Genomic DNA, 20,382 nt, shown 5'->3' on the forward strand with positions numbered 1-20,382 from the left:
AATGGACAAATAATTAATAATCTTTCTGCAGACTAAAAAGGCAATTGCATATATTTCTGAGTCTAGTCCCGGTTATAGCAAGGACAACATATATGTTCTTAACCACCCTGTAAATTTAGCCTAATGAACTACACTTGCTCTTATTTGGCCATTAAATGTTATTTGGTGTTAGTTTACCTAGTGCAAGAAATTTCATTGGAAGAGACTGAGATTAATAACCCGTCAGTTCCTTGGCTTGGTAATTTATTTTTTCTCAGGTGGGCTGCAAATGGCATAATTGACTCCAATGTGTTTTCAGCAGTCATTTAAGAAAATGGATATGTATCTTACATGCAGAACAAAAGCAATACCTCTAGTTTCAGCAGAATTACTCTTGCTCCATATTATAGGTGGTAGACAAGGAGTGTTTTTAAATATCCTGCTGGTATGGACTTGATTCTACAATAAATAATCATGCTGAGTGCTACTGACACACATGAGCAAACCAGTGTGTTCAGCATTTCTTGCATTATTAATCAAACATCTACTGAAATGTTCAGAGATCTTCAGTGATTTGTTAACTACGGTGGGCTCTGAATCACAACTGCTAAAAAGGTATTTACACTGTGTATTTCAAAAGCAGCAATTGATAGCTGTGTTGATATAAATCAGGCTTTTGTAGCTTTGTGTTAACAATCAAATAAGCTTTTGGTATCTTACACCCATCTTTTAAATACGGTTAAGAAAGCAATACAAAAAAGTAACCTCCTAACATTTTTATACAATCGTGAAACAGAATGATGAAAATTCTCTTCTTGAGCAAAACAACCGGTGATTCACCCTTTTAAATACGATTTTATATATAGATGTGAGCTGGTTTTGAATCTATATAAATCAAAAATAATTCTGCTGAAACTGATCTACATGAGGGTAAACCTGTCTTGAGCTTAGGATGCCTTTGTTTTCTAGTAGGCATGGTTAAAATACTCAGTTTTACCAGGTGTAAATAGGTCTTGCAAACATAAATACTTTTGCCTTCCCTTTTACAAAGCAACAAAGACATATTTTATAAGCACTGAGAAACATTACTTGTTTTCTGTTGAGAAAGGAACAGACCTGAAAAAACAGAAGATAGCACAGAGATTTTTTTCTTCAATGAAACAGTGGTATTGAGGCTATGGGAATAGTTTCACATTTTCATGAAAATCTCACAGAAGTAAGTGCAAGCACCTTCTTTATCTAAATCCTTATCTATCTTTGCCTCCCATTAAGTTTATGTGATCAAAAAAATTCTCTTGGAAAAGCAGAACAGAAATTGAATGCCAAATACAGAGAAAACAGAAATATAAACCCATTAGCCTAGTTTTATAATTTTTTTAGGCTAACCTTCATTGAACAGTATACACATTGTCACGGTGCTAGTATTATTCATTATTCATTAAAGTATGTTTGAAAAATCTAAGAAGTGTGAGATGGAGTTTGGCACTGGAGGCTTGAATTAATCTCTTGGTGCTGAATAAGAAATTCAAATAGGTAGCAGGACACATACTCTGAACAGCCCTGGGAAGTGCAATCAGCTTTTGGATTTAAAAGAATTTAAAGATTCAGCAATTTAGATATCAATATAAGGGTAATGTAGTTGAAACAGCAAGCTAGGAAAATGATCTTTACAGTAATATGTCAAGTTCAGTGATGACAATGTGCTTATGAGGTGAGATGAGGTCAGTTGGAGCTGAGCTGCGGCTTAGAATCCTGACATGGAGACAAGTGAGGAATATTGCACATTGTCCTGGTTCTACTTTTTGGAGTGGAGTTTGGGGTGGGTTCCAGGTGTGTGTGCAAAGGTGTAAGAGCTGGTGAAAAGTTTCCACTGGAAGAGTCTCTCACAGTATTGTAAATCCCTTATAAGTGAGACTACCCATTGGTCAATCATTTGTGAGACAATACTGGTAAAGACAAATTTTAACGGAGAATTTCAAGGAAGCTGTAAAGTACATACCTTGATTACGAATTTAAAAGAGTTTTGCTTTTTTTCTATATTATGTTATTTCTTTTTTCATGATTGGTGGGGGTGAATCATAGGCCTAGAACTACATACTGTCTCCTCTTATTTCATAACTGACTAATCTGTCAAAAAGCAGTGAATGTTGGGCTTATTCACTTTGACAGAGAATCTGGGATTTGCATTAGACCTTACAGGCTGTTGCAACCCCCCCTGTTATTTCCTTATTGACAGGCTGTGAAAGGGTAAATTGATTTGCTCCTCTGAAGGCCTCCCGCTACCTCTGCCTACAGCTCCTTGATTCCTGACATTTGTTAAACCTGACAATGGAACAATGATCTGCAAGCACACAGGCACCAAAAGGGAGGCTAAGGAAAATGTGGGCCTGTGGCTAAATGGAGCAGGGGCCCTGGGGACAATGCATGAGGAAAAGGCCAAAAAGTACTGAGTGCTTTCTTCACCTTGGCCTTTACTGATAAGAACAGTCTTCAAGGAGTCACAGAGTGATTCTACGACTTATTGATAATGAATTTAAGTATTTCTACTGTTCCTGTGTTTCTCTGTATTTCGACTGTATTTCCCTACCTCTCCCTCTCTCCCATTCTTTCTCCTTTCTCCCTCCTTCCCTTCCCTTTTCACCCTCCCTTCTTTTTTCCCTCCATCCACATGCCCACCCACCTTCCTGACTTTCATCCCTCTTGCCTTTTCTTTTCCAACTTCACAAAATACTTTTGTTATAGTTTGACCTCGAGTAAATTTGCAAACCATTCTATTACATGGCTAAATACAGTAGTCTATAAATAAAATATTTTTCCAGAACAGGGCTTTTACTTGAGGGTAACTTTACATTTGCCTCTTCTATTCCAAAGAATCTAAGACATCAGCAAGCTTACACAGAGCTGAAACGGATTCAGCTGAAATTTCAGTCTGCAACATACTTTCTTGCACGCTAAAATATGTTCCCTCCCTTTTTCTTCTCTGACCAATAACTGCTTTCTATCTCAGTTTTGCATCCTTGGGCTGCTTCAGGCTTGCAGAGGGTTTTCTGGGTTTTGCCAAAGCCAACAAAACTGAAAGGGCAATGGTAGCCCTTACCGTTTTTTAAGGCTCGACAATAGGCAAGCATCCCTAGCAACTGCAGAACACCCTCTGCTCCTAGTAAATTTGGCTAATCCTAGTTAGGTTTAAAACACTGTGCCTCCTAAGGAGACAACTCTATATTGTGATGTGGTTATCTCATTTTATTTCCTCCTGAAACAGCTGTTCCAGATGTACACTTAGACAAGACGCAAACTGTGGGTAAGAAGCAGTGCTACTTTTTTAGATTTGACCTCTCTTTCTAGGGAAAATATGAAACTACTGACCCAAAATACTGAAGTAGAACATATCAGATATACAGCTGGGCTCAATCACAAGGGAATTCTGTAAAATACACTCTACTGACACTACTTGGCCATGTGCATTCATCAGTTAGTCTTCAGCTAAGTTCTTCCATTTAGGAAAATATTTTTTCTTTCCATTCTCATAACAATTTCTGCACAGCCTTTAGTAAAAAGAGGTAAGCAAGATTCTATACAATACAATGGTCATGTGCCTAAGAAGATGACCTGCAAGAAGAGATTACTGTGTGCTGAACTTGATTTGTGAAAGACGAGACTAAGGGACAATCTAATAGCAGCCTGAAAGTACTTGAAAGATAGAAAGAATGTGGAAAAGAACTCTCCTAAATAGCAGGAGATGAGATAATGAGGTGAAAAGGTCACAACCTGGAATTACTGAGGTTCAAATAGGACAATCAGAAAAACTTGTCCTCTGAGAGGTCTGTGCAGCACTGGAAGAGGTTACCCAGAGAGGCAGTGGCATCTCTGTGCTTGGAGATTTCCAAGACTTGGCCAGAGACAGCAGTGGCCAACATGATCAAATGCTGGTGACTGTTTTACACTGAGGTTGCATGAGATGGTCCACAGAAGTTTGTTTGACACGTCTGTGTTTCTGCCACACCACTGTGATCCCTATTTATATAGGGATCCTAATGTATATTTATATATATATATCCCAGTGTAAATATATATTTACATATATATTTATATCCTAATGTAAATCATATTAGAGTAAAATAAAAAGTTACAAATCCCGTACTTCAGACAGGTTAATGTCTAATATGGGGCACAGTCATGAGATATATGGTCCTTAAATAGAATTAATTCAGAATGAGTTACAGGAAGGGTAAATTACTTCTCTGTTTGTGACTAAGGAAAAGAGTATCAGTAGTTGGTCTTTCTCCCAAGTTGGGGTCAAATTTCACAATGGATTGAAGAATAGCAACAGGACACACCTAGAAACTGAAACAGGTGGCAACACCTCCTCTCTTCCTCTTTGATCTAAATAAGAAATTAAGGTGCAAAGCAGAAATAAAGTTTGAGCTGATGGATTGTTGTTGGGAGGCCCTGTCTTGGTCACATATTGTTCTGGGCTCAGCGACCAGGTCTGAGCCTTCCCATTGGAAACAATGAAACAGAAGCTGTCTGGTCAAAAAATGACAAGAAGGACAGGAAAACTGTGAGGCCACACATGACCCCAAGAGTGCTTTGTGGCCACTGAGGGAACACCTCAGCACTACTCCTTGAAGACCATGACATATTACTGCTTCCCAGTCAGTAGATGTTCACTTTCTTCATTTCACTGACACGAGAGATGGGAATGCTACCTTTTCTTTTAAAAAGGGGGACAGGGGAGGAACTGTGGCAGAACATCTCAGATATACTTGGTACCTTGGGACAGGACAAGGAGAGCACTGGAAACTGAAGTGTGTGGTCTAAACCAAACAGAATGCTGAATGGGAAGCTTGCCAGCTGCACTATGGTGAAGAGCTTGGCACCAGGAAAAGCTTACAAGGACAGTGGTATAAAATAAAGTCTTAGAAAAGACCCACCTCCATGCTTCTCTTCCAAGGTCCTCCCTCCTCAAAAATGCAATGAAAAGCTTAAGAGCTTAAGTAACTCCTTTTCTGCGAGGAACGGTTAGAAAAAGTGGCAATGCCTCTTTTTAAACAAGCATTCACTCTGTGAGGAAAGGACCCAGGTACAGTCCTCAATACACACAAACTTCCAAAAGCATGAACTGCAGGACAGTCTATTTTAACTGAGGGAGAACAGTATTCTCTTCACCTTCTTTATTTTTTCTCTTTCAAAAATGTCAACTAAACTATTTGTTCTCACCTTAATATCCTTTCAAATGTTTTATTTCTAAAATACTCTCTTCATTTTGGAAAGAAAAACATTGATATTTTATTTATGATCACCTAGCATTTCACACTCAAAATACAAAGGTATTCTCTTCACCTTCTTTATTGTTTCTCTGTCAAAAATTTCAGCTAAACAATTTGTTCTCACCTTAATATTCTTTCAAATGTTTTATTACTAAAATATTCTCTTCATTTTGGAAAGAAAAACACTGCGATTTTATTTATGATCACCTAGCATTTCACACTAAAAATACAAAGGAAAATTATCTTTAATTTCTGCACTTAATAGAATTTTCAGAAAAGTGAACTTGGCAGTGAGTGCTAGTGAAAATGAGTCTGCCTTATTTCCAATTCTGGTCTTTAAATCTCTGAATTGTTGATGAAATAAAATAAAGATAAATAGATTTTCTATTCCAGAGTTTTTTAAGTGAGTTTCCATTTTTATAATTATGTAGATCATGTAAAAGACAGCACTTTACATGCATTTTAAAATTTTGGGGTTTTTTATTTTTCAGAACTGGGACATTACAAACCTAGCTTATAAGAAATATGTAAAGCTATCATCCTTGACCTTACTGTACCTCTTAAATCATAGAATCAATCACAGAATCGTAGAGTCATAGCATCATAGAATATTCTGGGTTGGAAAGGACCCATCAGGATCACTGAATCCAGCTCCTGGCCCTGCACAGGACCATCCCCCAAAAAATCACACCATGTGCATTGTCCAACCACTTATTGAGCTCTGTCAGACTTGGTGTGGTGACCACTTCCCTGAGGAGCCTGTTCCATTGCCCAACCACTCTTTGGTTCCTGATATCCAGCCTAAGCCTTTCCTGACTCAGCTTCACGCTGTTCCTTCAAGTCCTGTCACTGGTCACAAGAGTGAAGAGATCAGTACCTGCCCCTCTGCAAATTTAATCTCAGCTTAAAAGTGAAATTGCAAGAAGGAAGTAGTGCCCATCCTCTCACTGTCACTGTGAAGTGACTCAGCTCCAGTTCAAGACCCTGAAAGAAATAACATGCCAAAACACTTCATGAAACCAGCCAGGACGTGTTCAAGGACACAGGAAAGAGCCAGGCTGTGATTAATCACCAATTGCTCCATTCTGGAATGGGGAATACACACTCATGGTCATCAACTCAGCCACCTACTGGGTAATCTCCTCTTTGCTTCCTTGAGATGAGCGCCTTTTTTTTTTTTTGTTAATTAGAGGTTACTCCCAAGGAAAAAAGAAAATTATGGAAAAGATGCATTTTATCCAAAACTTTCAGATCAAAATAAAGATGGAATTAAAGCTGATGATCAGGGCAGCAGGTAACAGTATTCTCTGTGAAGTCAGAGGTAGGAGCAACAGGTTTCATCATTCACCCCCTTCACCTGTTCATTATCTCACCCATCAAGGGATTGAAATTTGTTGCAAACTCAGAAAGACTGAGGCAAAATCTTATGAAAATAATAGGTTCAATGCTTTTTTACCTTTAAGTATTTCTCTGCTCTGCCTTTACCAGTAAAGGCACAAGCCTTCATCTTTCACAGTCAGGCTGAGGATGGAGCTCTGGAAGGCACGTTAAGTCTTGGTAAGCTTACTTTTTGCACAGAGGTAGAACAATTACAAAATCTATAATCTACAGAATATCTTGTGCTCTTCTCTGAAAAATCTGGTGCTTTTCATAAACTGAGGTTGGGAAAAAGGTGTAATAAAGCCTGCTCACTAGCATGGAAGTCCTCTTTTAGCATTGGCACAAGGATACAATGAGATTTGGCCCATGATATCACCAATATGAGCCACACCCCTTCTAAAAATCCCATTCTTGACACTAAAACATTACTCACTGAAACAACCCTATGCTGACAGAGGATGAACCATGCTAAGATATCTTTATCTTGAAACTTTGCTCTGATTGTTGTTACTCTTTACTTAAGCGTTAACATTTCTTCATCCTATCTCTATTATTTTATTAATGCAAACTAAAATCTATTTCTTCAATGGGGCCAAAATATCATGGTCAATACCTTAAACTTTTAGCATTAGATTTAAGAAAGGAGTAGAATGCATTTAGCTGTATCTTCAGCTGAGCTAAATTAATGTTCTGCACAGCTGAAGTTGTAGAAGATGGCTCAGAGCCATATTTCTGCTCCCCCACTCTTGAATTGGCTAGAAACCAAAAAAAGCCCCTACGACTACGTTAGAACTACCTTGTCTAATAGCACGGGCGACAAAGTTCTAGTAGGAGCATTGTAAGGGATCAAAATGTGCTGGAGGTGGAATATTCCTTGCTTTAACTCCATAAAGCTGTCTCTGTAGCCCTTGAGAATTTGCCCACACCCCAGTGAAGCCCTGACATCATGGGCCAGCTTTCTGCCTGCCTTGCCAGCAGTGCAAAACCTCTGGATCGTGAGCCAGTGGTCTGGTCTGTGCAGCTCACCTACACTACTTGCACACACCCACCACTCATAACTTTGAGGGTTGAAACTTGTGTTACAAACTGCCTCCTCAGCTGGCTCTGTGATGCCAGGCCAGACCTCTTGTGACATCTGTTAGTCCCAGATATACACCATACAGCAGTGTCGTTTCTCTCTCAGGTAAACATCACCCACTCATTAATGTTCATTCATATATGCTGTTCTCAGCAATTTAATAACACCAAATAAGAAATTCCTACAACACCTTTCACTAAGGAACCACAGAATTCAATAGAATGAATGGAAAAGCTTAGAGGGATTAAATTCTATCTGCAAGATCACCCAGCACAATAAGCAGGACCAAAATTTTGGTTTACTGAATAAATTCAGTCCAATTTTCTGCTACACACACTGCTCTGCTTCTGTTAATTTCTACTTTGGTAACTTATTAAGGAGAAATCCCTCTTCCTACTCATAAATCACAAACAGAAGCTCATGGTTTCAACAGATTCTGTATCTTTTTTTCCCCCCTTGGTAGTGGTATGACTGGATTTCATGTAAATAGAACACTTTAACCTCCCCACTTCTGACAACAGAATAGTCAGTTACCTTTGCTAACCTAGATCAAATAATCCTGAATCAGTTTTATTCATCTGTTTAGGGAAGTACATCTATTAGGCATGTTACCCCAAATCTAACCAAAGCCAAAGGTTTGCATAATAGGACATTCAGGGAGAACTCTATTATGCTGCCATAAATAAATTAACTGATCTCTCTATTCTTAGCAATGGGACAGGAATCTTTTCTCTCTACAGACACCATGAAGTCTTCAGCACAAGAATTGCTTTTTATGAAGTTACTGAGCAATGAGATTGCACAAAACCAGATCAGTTTCAAGTTATAGGATTGTTTCAGTCAGACACTAACTTGTCACAGGCAGATATCTTTTGGATGTGCACATAAACCTTGGTACTTCGTGCTATTGCGGCACTTTGGGGTTATTGCACCCTCTCAGTACTTAAAGGGGGCCTATAAGAAAGATGGGGCAAACTTTGTAGCAGGACCTGTTGTGACAGGAAAAGGAATAATAGTTTTAAGCTAAAAGAAGGTAAATTTAGACTAGACTTTTATATAGACAAGATGTAAGGAAAAAAATTTTTACAGTGAGGAAGGTGAAAAACACTGGCACAGGCTGATCAGAGAGGTGATTAACACCCCATCCTTGAAAACATTTGACATCAGGTTGGATGTGGCTCTGAGCAACCTGGTCAAGTCGAAGATGTCTTGCCCATGGCAAGGTGGGGGGAGTAAATGACCTTTAATTCTCCTTCCAGCTCAAGTTATTCTATGATTTTATGATTGTGATCCCTTCACCTGGCACACGTTCACAAGTTACAGTCTGGCACACTTGATTTTTTTCTCCATCACTGGAAGCCTACTATTGATAAAGATTCCAAATAATACATTTAAAATAGAAAAACTACAAAATCTACAAAAAAATCTACAGCAGGACAGCACCATGAATTTTGTAGAACTTTGTGCGTATGTTCTACAATGAACAGTTTCTCTTTTACTTTGTTTTCTGTCAGAGTGTCTTTAATTATTTGCAGAGGATGCAATTCTGCATCTGTTATTTATGCAAACAGTCCTGTTTTATTTAGACAAGCTTCCTTTTGTGACAAAAGATACAGAGGTTCATTTTTGTATCTTGAGGAGAGATTCTATAGCTTTTGCTCCAGTGGAACATCTCTTAAAATGAATGTGATGTTCATGGGCAATAAAGATTTTCTGCATCTTTTTTTCCTTGTGCACTGCAGACATGGATCTGAAACCATTCTGGCAAGTTTCCTATTAGAGGGACCCCCTGGAATTTAGTCAGAGTCTAAATAGAAGAATCTTAGATTTTTTCCCCCTTGACTTTTAGTTTTATACAAAACACTGTGTATTCTCAGGATACTATAAACACATACAATAAACCACTTGTCCTACATAAACTCTGGCAGATAGACTAATATCAGGCTGTTATCAGTGAAATAAATTGCAAAACCATTCTGATATTCTGATCCAAGGCCCAATAGCACCTGTGGCAACACTCAGACTGACTTGATCACACTTTGTATCAAGATATAAGGCTGTGGGGATACCAGTGATGTAAATGTCTGTACAGCTGAAACCATGGGAGCACAGTTTTCTAAGTTTCCTGGTAACACAGGGTGTCTTCCTTGACTGGAAAGTAATGCTAGTGGGCAAATACTTTTCTATTCTGTATTTCTGCTTGAGGAAACAGTGAGGGTTGTCTTACTGTAGCTTTGTTTTTTCCTTGTTTGTGCCTGTTGTCATGATTTCCATAAGCTCTTTAAGCTCAAGAGGTAGCAGCTATGGGCAACAGAGGGTAGCCAAGGGAATTAAAACTTTCTTATGCAGTGTCCATGTTCCTTGACTTAATGCATTGTTTTAAACTGTCCTACAACTGAAAGAGTATACTTGCCATATTTGACCAAAATTTTGATAAAAGCTCTTAGTTGTGGCAAGTTTAAAAGAAGAAAACCAAACCTAAAACATAAAAAATATACTATGAAGATGTAACACAAGTACATTGGGTCAAATCAATCTAAGCAAGAACGAGGTCTTTGGAGTAATTTGGTAGTAGGGCTAATTCTGACCAGTTGTTAAAATGTTTAAATTATTCATCTCTCATTACAGCTGGTTTTTTTTTGTATCATGCCTATTTCACTGTAACATCAAAATTCTTCAGAAATTTAGTATCAAATCATGAGTATTACTGGTACCCCATTTGTTTCAAATTAAGCAAATTTATACCAATTCCTAGTTTTCTCTGACACTGTGTTAAGTCCAAAAGTGAGATATTTTGTCCTGCATTCCTTCTGTCAAACATATTTGTTAATCTCAGGAGAAAGTTAGAGAAATACGGGTTTGAAGGTCAAACTGGTATCATATGACTTTGCTAAATATAGATGCTTGAGAAGTAAAAGAGCTTCACAGGTCTTGGCATATTTTGCTTGGTGCACTCCTACCTCTGCACATATACAGACAGACAACTTCTCTCAGTCCATATCAGAAATAAGAACACCAATAAAACGGAAATCATCTAGGCAAGGGGTACAAATTTATCCCTCCTGATTTTCTGAAGATAAAAGGGGAGCAGGATATGCCTAATTGCAATATTTTCCCTCTCATTTCACAAGTCTGTCACTGATGCATACTCTTAGGTGAGGGAGCACAGCACTTGAATATTCTCCTAGCCTGTATGCAGCATTGGAATTAATCTGTTTTTGTTAAAAAAATCCTTCTCCACAAAATAACATTGCAGTGTGTGCAGCATTGCACAAGCAGGAAAACATAATTAAACAACAAGAACGTGCTAAGAGTGAATGGAACTGAAGAGGAATCTTTAAAGAGCTCTTTTCACCTATTTTCCCTGTCTAAAAACCAATTTCCATTGAAAAAAAATGGCTTTGAAAGGAACTGTCTGTGCTTGTACAATCCTGTCCTGGGATCCTGGGACCTATAATGCAATATGTGCTGTCAGGACTACGAGTGTTTACAGATGTGCAGCCAGACTTCTCGCTATTTATAGATGCCTCTTCTGCAACCAATACTTTATGGGGTTGTAGTGCAGTAGCAGGCATGTTCGTTGATTTAGTGCTTACATCATATTCATTTAAGAAAATGTGGCTCTTCACCTGGCATGGCAAAGGAGGCATATTGATGAAGGTCAAGCAGAGAGAACACTATTGTGAAGATAAATGTGGATGGAATTCATGAGCGAGCAGGACACCTACTGGGAGGACTAACTGAAAGAAGGAGGCATTTGGCAGAGATGTGGAAATAAAAAAGGCTGGAATAGTCATGTGTTCACAGGTTTTGCTCTTTATTCCCTCTGCGGGGTAACTGGGGAGAAGGTTCAGCGCCGTCCCTGCAAGGGCAAAGCTGTGAAGTTGTTTGGGGTGCAGTGTCCATGGGGTCTGTGCACGGCTGTGCTGCATCTTGCTTAAGCATGTGTTAAGTGTTCAGTCAGAGTGCTAGGCACAGTCTATTAATAGAAACAGCGAGTTTGGCACACGCTCGCACTTTCGCCTGTCTCCTTCTCACATGCTCCCAGAGATGCTGGGACTGCATCCTGCATCCTTCTGCTTTTCCAGACCTGAGACTTCGCACACTGCTGTATCCCTTGAGAAGTCTCAGTGAGGTCAAGACAGCCCCAGACAAGTAAACAGGGGCTGCTCAGCCCCAATGTTGAGGAAGCAGAAGGTAACGGGTGGGGGAGCGGCGGCAGGGGGGGGCGGGAATGGATTTCTTGCAGAAAACCTGAGAGATCGCAGGGTACCCTCCTCCTGGCCTGACGGCAGTGCAAAGCTATTTTCGGCACTGCCCAGGCCAGCCGGAGAGCCCCCACCTCGGGCATCTCGTCTCGGTAACATCCAGGCTGCTGCAGAGACACGGATGCTCCTAAAGTCCCTCCAAACGCTCCTAGCCAAGGCTGCCGGCGGAAAGCACGGGGAGCTGGCCGAGGTGCTGCCGCAAGAGACGGTCTGTCCCTTTCGGCGTGTCCAGCGCCCCAATTACCGCCGCCCTGCCCCCAGACCCGACACTCTCCGCTCCGCACGGCCACCCAACTTGCCGGGAAGCGGCGGCGGAGCGGCGGCCCCGGGCAGCCCCGAGCGCCCGGAGGGCTCGGCCGGGCAAACTTCTCTGCCTACGGGGAGGGGATCCGGGGAGAGGGGGGGGGGGGGGGGAAATGGGGGGGCAAATGCAGGAAACCATAGCAGCACGGCAGGCAGGAGCTGGCCGGAGGGGCCGGGAAAGTTGTTCTGCACTTACTGCTGCTTCTGCCCAGAGATCGGTGCTCGGGTCTGGGGGAGCGCGGCGCCGGCTCCGGCTCGCATCCTCACTCACCTCGGTGCTGTCGGCAGCGTTCTCCGCCATTTTCCTCCTTAGGAGCAGGCAGCGGGAGGAGTGTTTCATTCCCATAAGAGCTAGCCAAGGGGTTGGGGCTTCGGGGCTGGTGTTTTGGTTTGTGTTTTCAAAGATCTCCAAACACTGGTGTGCGCCAAAGGACAGGGAGATAAAAAAAAAAAAATAAAAAAAAAAAAAATGGAAAACAGCAATAAATCAGTCAGCTTTGTCCTTTCTGCGTCGTCCACAGGAATGTTTGTCTCCTCTTAGCATCGGGAGCTCCTCAGGCACTTTCAAGTCCTCCTCTTTCTCCCCTCTCCTCCACCTCCAGCGAGTTCTTGGGGTGGGCAGAGAGAGGCGGCACACACTCTTCAGGTTAAACTAAAAGGCTGTCGGGCTATGAGTCCTCCCCTTCAGAGAAAGCAGTCAGGCTAAACAGGAGAGAAGCACCAGCTAAACTGAACTTGGGCGTGCAGTGACCAGCTGGGCATCTTTGTGTCCTGTGGCTACTCTTCCAGAGGCAGAGGGAGCCAGAGACAAAGCAACAGGACAAGGAAATCATAGCCCTTTATTTTCCTTCTTTGGGCTTCTTTCTTTCTATGTCCCAGGACACTTCCTTTAAAGACGGCCACAGAATTTGCCACCCTCTTTCTATGAATGTCTGCTGAAATAGAAATCCCTTCTCCTCCTCCTTCTCCCTCCCTCCTCCCCCCCTCTCCCCTTCCCTTTCCTATTCCCTTCCCTCTCTTCTCCCTTTCCCTCTCCCTACCCCTTCTGCTCTTGGGCAGAGCTTGGTGCCCCTCACTGGGAATTGCATTCACGTGTCTTTCGTAGGAAAAAAAAAAAATAAAAAATATAATTTCAAGCTCCCCCCACCCGTCGCCTACACCCTCTCACACACGAGCACGCATTCACACGTACGCACACACACTTTGTCTCCCTCTCACACAGACATGCACAATTTTTTTCCTCTTCCCCATCCCTCCTCTTCTTTTGAATCAGCAACACTTTTCTTTGCAAGGACTCTCGGCAAGGCTCTTAGAGAGCAACCCAAGAAGTCTGCTCCAGCTTCTTTCCTCCGAGTTAAGTAGCAAACCTGCTTTCTTAATATATCTTCTCGTGTGTGTGCTCCCAGCTCCTGTTTTACTTGGAGTTTTTCAGGAGGATCCACACTCCGCCAGAGAGCCGTGAACTGTAGGAATATAGTCCCGATCCGGCTGCAGCTCCTGCTGAAAGGGGGGAGGAGGAGCTGGGGGGAGGAGAGGGGAAGAGGCGGAGGGAGAGGTCTTGCTGGGGAGGGAAGGGAAGAGGCTAAAGGTGATTTGAACTTGTTTTTAGCCTTTTCCTAATGACATCTTCCTCTGTAGGAGTGCATCGCCACCTTCCCCACACGTTTATTTTGCTTTCACTCCTCCGGGCACTTTCTAGTTCTGAGTTGTCAGCTGGGAGGATTGGGTTTACCTCGCTCGTGTTGCTGTGGGTAAGGGCGGGAGAGGGGGCGTATTACATAATTAATCCTTCCAACTTCACTTTCCGCAGCTCCATCTCCAGCCCACTGTTCTCACGTTTCTGTTTTGTTTTTATACGGAGGAGGTGAGAAAATAATGCTGGTGTGTGGGTGTGTGTTGCTCGAAGGATTTCAAGGACCAGAACAGGATTGCTGCTCTCTGAACAGTTTCAAATTATTTCCTCTGGGGGTGCCAATGGAGACCTGAAGAAGAGGTTTGAAAGATTACTTTTGATGCATGTTTTAAGGACATAGCCAGCTCAGATGCTTCATCAGTAACAGATTTTGATAGATTTGGGGTTTTGAATTTTTGCCCCTTGCAACCTATTTTAATATATTTCAATTATAGTTTATCCTCAGCTGACCTCTGGAATGCTGACATACCCATGAAGTATTGCCAAAAACCAGGAGGTCCCTGGGCACACAGGAGGCAGACATATTCCTGGGGGTGGGGGAATGGAAATAGAGGATGTGAATTAGAGACCAGAGGGCAAAATTATTCTCCAGCTCCATGGGGGTGAGGATGTGGGGCCAAGAAAAATAAATAGGTGAATTTCTCCTTTTTACTTGAATGACCCTCACAAATTCTTGCTCAGAAACGGATCAGTAAGTATATGTTAGATTTCAGGAATTTGTAGTAAGTCACACAGCAATAAGTGAGAAACCTAGGGAAGCAGAAGGTGTGTGGTATGCTGAAATGTCAAGTGGCAATGAGAGTATGTCATGTAGGGCACAGTGGTAGCATGTGAAGTGGTTTCAGAATACGAGAATATTCAGAATTTAGACACACCTTCCATAAAGACTGAAACTGGACTCTGTGAGACACTTTGTGCAGTCATTTGATCGCTCAGTCTTTCACAGGCTTCTGATTTCCCTCCGTTCCTTTCATCTCACATTTATTTTGACACCTCAAGTTCTTTCATTAGCTCCACATCACCGCTAATTTTTTCAGTAATCATCCACACCTCCGTTGTTTGTGTAGTAGAATTTTATTTCACACCTTCTAGGCATGAGGCTTAAATAATGACAGAGGTGGAAGTGGGTCATCTCTCCTTCTCTTTGTGACGTTCATAGAGCTTTTGAAGGTCTTAAAACCCTTCAAATATGAAAACGTATTTGCCAAGTATTTGTCATGGCCAAGTGTTCCAAAGCTACTCTCGTAATTTGGGGCTATGGACCTCTTTTTACCAAGTACTTCAATTTCTAGGTGAAGGGGTAAGGGTAAAAAATAATCTGCATAAAAATTTAATGTCTCTGCAATCTTTGTCACAATGTTTTTCTCTGCTATGGCATGAATATCTGGTGGTTAGTGAGTGCATGAAGTTTTAGTCAGCATGCATTTGGACTAACCTGCATAGTTTTAGTGTGTCTTTTCTATTTTCAGGTAATACACACAGCTAAACTTAGCCTAATTAAACATTTAAAAATAAACCAGTGTTCTATATAGAAAAAAAGAATTTGATTTTGCAAAACTACTCCAGAACATATTTTCCAGTTTTCTCTGACAGCTGGGTTTGTATTTCTGGTGCAGCTCAATCACTCTTTAGTCAGCTAAATGAGGCATCAGATTTTCAAAAGCACTCGGCAACTAGCAAAGTTGGCAGGCAGAGATTTAATATATCCTTTTCTCCTATGCTTCAGATACTTCATGAGTTAGCCTGGCACCTATTCTTGTCCTCCTCCACCTCTTTGTCAACACAGATGATACCTGACTGCTCATCCTTGAACGTGGTGCTGATGTTTTACAGATACTGGGAAAGCCTTCCAGTCTCTTAGTTTCCAGCATGAGTGTTTTGGTCCTGAGCTCCTTTGGAAATCTGCCAGATGGTTGGTGTCTTCGCTCCATTTATGTTCTATATGTGATTGAGGAAACTGCTTTGAAAACATACACACGGTTTTCTCTAATCTGCTTTATTCCAAACGGAAAATGATTGGTCCTGCTGAAACCTTCTTTTTAATCAGGTAGAAGTTATTCCTTGTAATAATTTTTAAGAGACTCGGAGAAGTTTGTTTACAAACAGATACACAGATGTCTGTGAGCATACAAAGACACTTGGCCAGTCCTTCAGTTAGAATATGAGGCTCAGTGCAAGTTCCTGTTGATACTGAAATTCACAGCAACACTGAATTTGAAGAATGTAAGCTTTCTTACTGGACAAATTCTACCCCCATCATGTGAATACAAATACTGCTGACATCACCCATTACCCAAGAGTGATAATTGGTTATTGGAACTATCTTGGGAACATATTTCTGAACCTCTGTTTTGTTAAATCTTGAGAAAAAGAAAACTGTCATGAAGAAAATGTCATGGTAGTATAAGTGCACTTGCAGCAAAGCCAGGAGGTGTCAAAAGCATCTTCCGAATTTAAATATATCATGTGTAAGTACATGTGAAGGTCACCAAGTATTAGGAATTGAGTAGAGTGGTGCTGAAGGGAAAGTGGAAAGGGAAGCATTTATTACTTCAGAATTCCAATAATAGCAGCTGTGGTTGAGGCTGCTGTGCTCCTTGCTCTGTGTGGCAATACCACTGTGCTGGCCCTCAGAAGATTCAGAATTATTGCCAGTCATTAGCTTGGATGAAACCCAGATGTCTGCATTTGAGGTGGGGTAATGCTGTGCAGGAGAAATTGCACAGCAGTCCTGCTGGAAAGCACCCAGGGGTTCTGGGGTGGAGGTGCAGCTAGGCTGGACGTGACTCATCACACTCTCGCTCTGCATGAAAGGCAAGCTGTATAATTCATCTACATTAAATGGAAAGTGGCCAGTGGAGTCAGGGAAGTGACCCTGTCTCTCTCTCTCTCTCTCTCTCTCTCTCTCTCTCTCTCTCTCCCTCTCCCTCTACTTGGAACTGGTGAGGCTACATCATTGATTCTGTGTCCAGAGCTGGTCCAGAGGAGACTGATACATTGCAGATGGCTCAGTGAAACACTGCTACAATGGTGTCTTAGGACACTAAGATCTGAGCAAAACTGGGCTTGTTGGGCAGCCAGTAATGGCTTATGACTAGCTTTAGGGAGCATAACTAAGATGACCCAAGCTCCACTTAGTGCAGTCAGATCATTTGAAAATGGGCACAACTGCACGTTGTGGCTTTGGAAGTTCAGATTTAGTACTAGCCAATTCTTGGACTATAAATACTATAATATACTTCCTATTTGGATGGGGAAATAATGTAACAAAAATATATTCCTATTCCAGTATCCCCACCAAATTTTGTTATCTAATAAATTTTGTTTATTATCTGATTTGTTATCAGATAGGAAGGATCCTTCTGTAGCATCACTTTGCATTGTTTTTTATTGCTCAGGAAGTCATAGTGACTTCCTTTGTCTCGAAATATATCTTTCCAGTCTCTTCATGCACTTTCATCCCTACTGTGTCTCTCAAAGCTGCCAGTACTTCAAATATTACTCTTACTCCTGAAACTTGCCCATATTAATTCTGAAGAATTTGAAGTGAATTCTAATTCGCTCTGCAGATTTAAAGATCTCATTTTATTTATTCTGTTCCTTCCTTGTCCTTTAGTTTTCCTCATTAACTCTCCCCACCACCCTTCCTCCATGTATCATCTTCTTATCCTTCTTCCTGAACACTGCATATTCCATACTTTTCCTGGGAATCATTGCAGTTTTCAAACACTGATGTTTGGTTTGAGTGGGGAAGGGTCTGTCAGAAGCTAAGCTGATCCGAGATACCCACTGCTGCAGGCCAATATCATTCACTGTTAAATTATAGACACCTTCTCACAAACAAACCCTTAGCCATACTTACAGATAATGGAACACCCCAGAACTAACTCTGCAAGACACTTTAATTAATTTTTTCTAAGATTGTAGACTTTATTTTATTTAAAAGCAGAAGCTCTATTTCACAGTTACAAACCCGAACCACAATGTTCCTTCCATTTTTTTCTTCCATTGAGAGTGCCAAACTCTGAATAAGTTGTAATTGGGTCAGATGGAAGAAAGTTGTATTCTGACAACTTCTGTAAAGGTCACCAAAATAGGTCTCCAGTCCCCTGTGGATTGAAGGAGCTAAGCAGGGTTTTGAGAATTGTGATTACTACAGTGGCAGAGATAAATGGGCATACTACTGTGATTTGTTTGTTATACACTGACCTTGTTCAGTTCCCACTTAACTTTTTTGATCATTTACAAATCATGTATTCAGAACAGACAGCAAAATACTTCTGAATGTTGATGTCAAAGTTAGCTTAAAGTTATGAGGTGCCTAAAAATTTTGTTATGCAAAACTTTTCCCCTGGTAAGAAAAACATGGTTATACTGGAGTGAGTTCACTGAAAGAGCCACAACAATTACCAAGTAGCTGGGGAACTCTCATATGAAGAGAGGCTCAGAGTGCTTGATATTGGAAGGGGTAAAAAAGATGAACTCTTTTCAGACCCTTCTCAGTGGTACTCAGCAAAAGGAGAAGATGAAATGAGCATAAATTGAAATAAAGGACATGGAAGCATTAAAAACTTATACTTTTTTTACTGTGAAGGCATTCAAAGATATTTTGTAGTTTCCTTCCGTAGATGTGTTAAAAACATGGCTACGAATGGCCCCAGCTGTAGCTGACAGTCATTTGAGTGGGGGCTGGACTAGATGATTTCCTGATGTCTTTTCTAACTTCAGTGATCATGTAATTCTGTGTGATTGTAGAAGAGCCACGAAAATCACTTAGATGGCTCTGCCAGACCTGGCAAATGGGCATCTGTCTTTTTGCTTTCTCTTCTGTATTATTCCTGAAGCCTTGAAAAGATTATATATGTATAATCTCATACCATGGTGATTTGATATGTGCAGCCAATACTTTCACAGAAAAAATATGCTGAGAGAAGTGTCAGACTGTTGCTTGTATTCTATTCTAGAGTTCTCACAGGAGAGAGAAGGTGTGTTGTTTGAAGAGCTAAACCTCATTTATAATGCCATCTCCCATAAGATATCAGTGGGTGCAGAATATTGTACCCAGGCACACAGCTTATCGGAAAGAAAGTGAAGTAATATTCTCAGAGTCATAAACTCACTGAAAAGAAATGCAAATCACTGGAGTCCATCCTATCTTGTAATTTCTCTTATGTGATAGCTTTAAGAAACTCTTCTCCGATAAAAACTGCCTTCTGCCTTATACTATTTGCTGGAATCTGAGATGGAATTTCTACATTTAAAGACACATTTCTTTTTCATCTGTTCTGCCTTTCCCTCCTGATCGATTACAGCATGATTAGCAAGTCTGAGATGAAGACCAAATATATAAAAATGTCACTATTCATTCAAAAAAGAGTTTTTCTTACATTCCAAATATCAAATCTTAATTGTTTCTTTGCTTCTTATGGTAAAGTCTGTGCCTAAACGTTTGAATTGCTATGTCACATGCGGTTAGAGGAATTTAACTAGACCACAGATGAAGCTGCAATAATTGAAATCACACCTCTCTTTTATTTCTTTGCCCAATGGCAGGCATTCTGTCATCTTGGTTTCTGTCGCTTTCTGTTTTTCAGAAAAATGGATGAGGCATTTATTTGCCTCCTTCAGTGATACACATAATGCTTTGGGAGCACTCCTGTAAAGCATTTTAACTGGAAGATCTATGAAAATAACTTAGATGGCTCTGTCAGGTCTGGCAAATAGCTGTCTGTCTTCTAGCTATCTCTTCCATAACTGTCTTAAGTAAGGCTTTCTGCTACGTTTCTCACGTTTCCCTGTTGTGAACAATTTTCTTCACGTTGAGCTGTCACTGTTGACAAGCAACCAACAGTAACTATGATAGTGGGCTGGCATTTTTTTCTCCCCAGTTTGGTATTTTCCTTCCTCTTCCAATGAGGAAAATTGCCAAATCCTGCTGCCTCCCACTAAAACGTGAAAAATAAGAAAGTGTGATCAGTACGTGTGTTTTGTGAGCTGAGAACAATGTAGCTCATTTTCCAGAACTGTCTATAACTTAGCAAAAATGAGGTCATACCTCTTCAGAATGTTGCTTGGTGATGTTCCCCAATAAATTAAATATAATCAGGCTTTGGCCAGGTTATGGAATGGAGTCAGCACTCTGAGGTGCCTAAGATGATTTTTCTGGCTGCAAACAGAGCTCAGCCTCCTGGATTATTGATCTGGTAGTAGACCTTGGCACCTGATGTGGCTCTGGACTTTGGCAGAATCTGGAGACTCTGCTAATTCATCTGTGATCACTGCCAGGGAGAAGATCAGCGTATTTATACTTAACTCTCCATAATACAGGTATAATTGTGTGACCTAGGTGTTAATGGTGTTCCTCTTCTCTCTTTCTTCGAGCTACATAAAATAGAAGGGGGTATAATAAAG

General features: G+C 40.9%; 1 protein-coding gene and 1 long non-coding RNA gene across 8 annotated transcripts in view; one reads left to right on the forward strand and one right to left on the reverse strand.

Moving 5' to 3' along the window:
* PRMT8 (protein arginine methyltransferase 8) overlaps window positions 1-13,759 on the reverse strand; it is a 57,444-nt gene extending 43,685 nt beyond the window's left edge. For 2 of the 3 annotated variants that reach the window (XM_015621427.1, XM_015621421.1), the window contains exons 1-2: window positions 13,319-13,467; window positions 12,550-12,693 (exon numbers count right to left, since the gene is read on the reverse strand). In XM_015621427.1, coding sequence (XP_015476913.1) covers window positions 12,550-12,693; window positions 13,319-13,366 — 192 coding nt within the window. In that variant the 5' untranslated portion in view covers window positions 13,367-13,467. Of the gene's footprint in view, window positions 1-12,549; window positions 12,694-13,318; window positions 13,468-13,645 lie in introns of those variants that run through there. The other variant, XM_015621437.3, reaches the window with a different exon arrangement.
* A 152-nt stretch (window positions 13,760-13,911) lies between these two features.
* The window catches only part of LOC117244872, a 55,434-nt gene continuing 48,963 nt past the window's right edge, over window positions 13,912-20,382 (forward strand). For all 5 annotated transcript variants that reach the window (XR_004498760.1, XR_004498756.1, XR_004498755.1 and 2 more), the window contains exon 1: window positions 13,912-14,271. This is a non-coding gene — a long non-coding RNA (uncharacterized LOC117244872). The remainder of the gene's footprint in view (window positions 14,272-20,382) is intronic.

The sequence above is a fragment of the Parus major genome, chromosome 1 (genome assembly GCF_001522545.3).
Source record: "Parus major isolate Abel chromosome 1, Parus_major1.1, whole genome shotgun sequence".
In the NCBI taxonomy this organism is placed as follows: domain Eukaryota; kingdom Metazoa; phylum Chordata; class Aves; order Passeriformes; family Paridae; genus Parus; species Parus major.